Source organism: Perkinsus marinus (genome assembly GCF_000006405.1).
Source record: "Perkinsus marinus ATCC 50983 genomic scaffold scf_1104296951020, whole genome shotgun sequence".
Taxonomy (NCBI): Eukaryota; Perkinsozoa; order Perkinsida; family Perkinsidae; genus Perkinsus; species Perkinsus marinus.
The window spans coordinates 19,196-20,331 of NW_003209454.1; the positions used below are offsets into that span (position 1 = coordinate 19,196).

At 46.0% G+C, this 1,136-nt stretch overlaps 1 protein-coding gene across 1 annotated transcript; it reads right to left on the reverse strand.

The window, feature by feature from the left end:
* Positions 1-360: 360 nt before the first annotated feature.
* Pmar_PMAR022120 (ribosomal protein L12eI, putative) lies at positions 361-1,136 on the reverse strand. The gene is made up of 3 exons (XM_002777842.1): positions 1,046-1,136; positions 772-925; positions 361-521 (listed from the first exon to the last, which is right to left on the reverse strand). Exons 1-3 carry the CDS (start codon positions 1,115-1,117, stop codon positions 415-417), a joined length of 333 nt encoding a protein of 110 aa, XP_002777888.1. The 5' UTR covers positions 1,118-1,136; the 3' UTR covers positions 361-414.

A 1,136-nucleotide genomic window follows, 5' to 3' on the forward strand; every position in this document is an offset into this window, starting at 1 on the left:
GATTTCCACCTTCAATCTGCCCACGAACAAGTACGAGTGAGAAAGGGTCATAATAATAAGCTTTTAAAAGTGCGAGTTACTTTAACACTTTACGGCAGTACTTACTGACCAGCCGGCTGAACCCAACAGAGAGCAGCCTGCGCAAATCTAGCAAATCAACTCACCCTTCCGATTATCAGAGAAAATGACAAGTGCGAGTCGTTGCCAGCCATAATTGCAAATAAATTAACCTACCCCAGCAAGATTCGATCTCGGGTCGATTGCTCGACCAATTGCAATCAACAACGAGCGCTGAATATAAGGTTTAATATTGTCCACACGGCTGATTGTAACAAGACTACCAACACAACAATAGAGATTCCGTTCCTGCAAGCTACTCCGTCTAGTGCCGACAATGGACTAGTTAGAAGAAACTTAATCGAAGAGGTCGAAGCCCATGTCCTCTTCCTCTTCCTCCTCTTCCTCGACAGAAGCAGCGGCCTCCTCCTCGGTGGCAGCAGCGGCAGCACCAGAAGAAGCGCCTGAAATAATAACAATATAAGAATTGAAAAGGAACGGTATGAAATGGCACAGAAATGGATGACTCAGTATTAGCATGGAGTATTTGAGTCAGCACAGAGTGCTAAGCAATTGTATATTTTCCTCATCATTGTCATCGTCACCAAAGATCCGTCAGAATTAGCATGGTAATTGGTCCGCAGCCATATTGCTAGGACGAAGGTATATCTTTTTTCATCACTCGTACACTAAGCCTACATAAGATGTTATTACCAGCAGCAGCGGGAGCGGCACCAGCACAAGAAGAGAGCTTCTCCTTGCCGTCCTTAATAAGAGCGGCGATGTCTTTACCATCAAGCTGGCTAACGAGGGACTTGATCTGCTCCTCCTCGATGGGGGCACTCACGGACTCGAGAATCTTCTTAACCTGACGAAAAAATAAGTAATTCGGATGAGTGCATGGCATAGCGGCCCCAGAAATGTTCCATTTGCGGACCTATTCCGTATCTTATACGCATGAACCTCAAGATACCCTTCCTAATATTACATCAGCCTCACTAGGAGACTCCTGACCGGCCACATAGGCCATGCAATAGGCGGCAGCAACCTTCAAAGACATTGTTTGCAGAACGAACCTC

Coding starts and splice junctions, on each gene's coding strand:
- Pmar_PMAR022120 (XM_002777842.1), bottom strand. CDS start 1,117: ATGTCTTTGAAGGTTGCTGCCGCCTATTGCATGGCCTATGTGGCCGGT. Junction 926..1,045: donor AGTCTCCTAGTGAGGCTGAT/GTAATATTAGGA, acceptor TTTTTTCGTCAG/GTTAAGAAGATTCTCGAGTC. Junction 522..771: donor TGCCGCTCCCGCTGCTGCTG/GTAATAACATCT, acceptor TTATTATTTCAG/GCGCTTCTTCTGGTGCTGCC.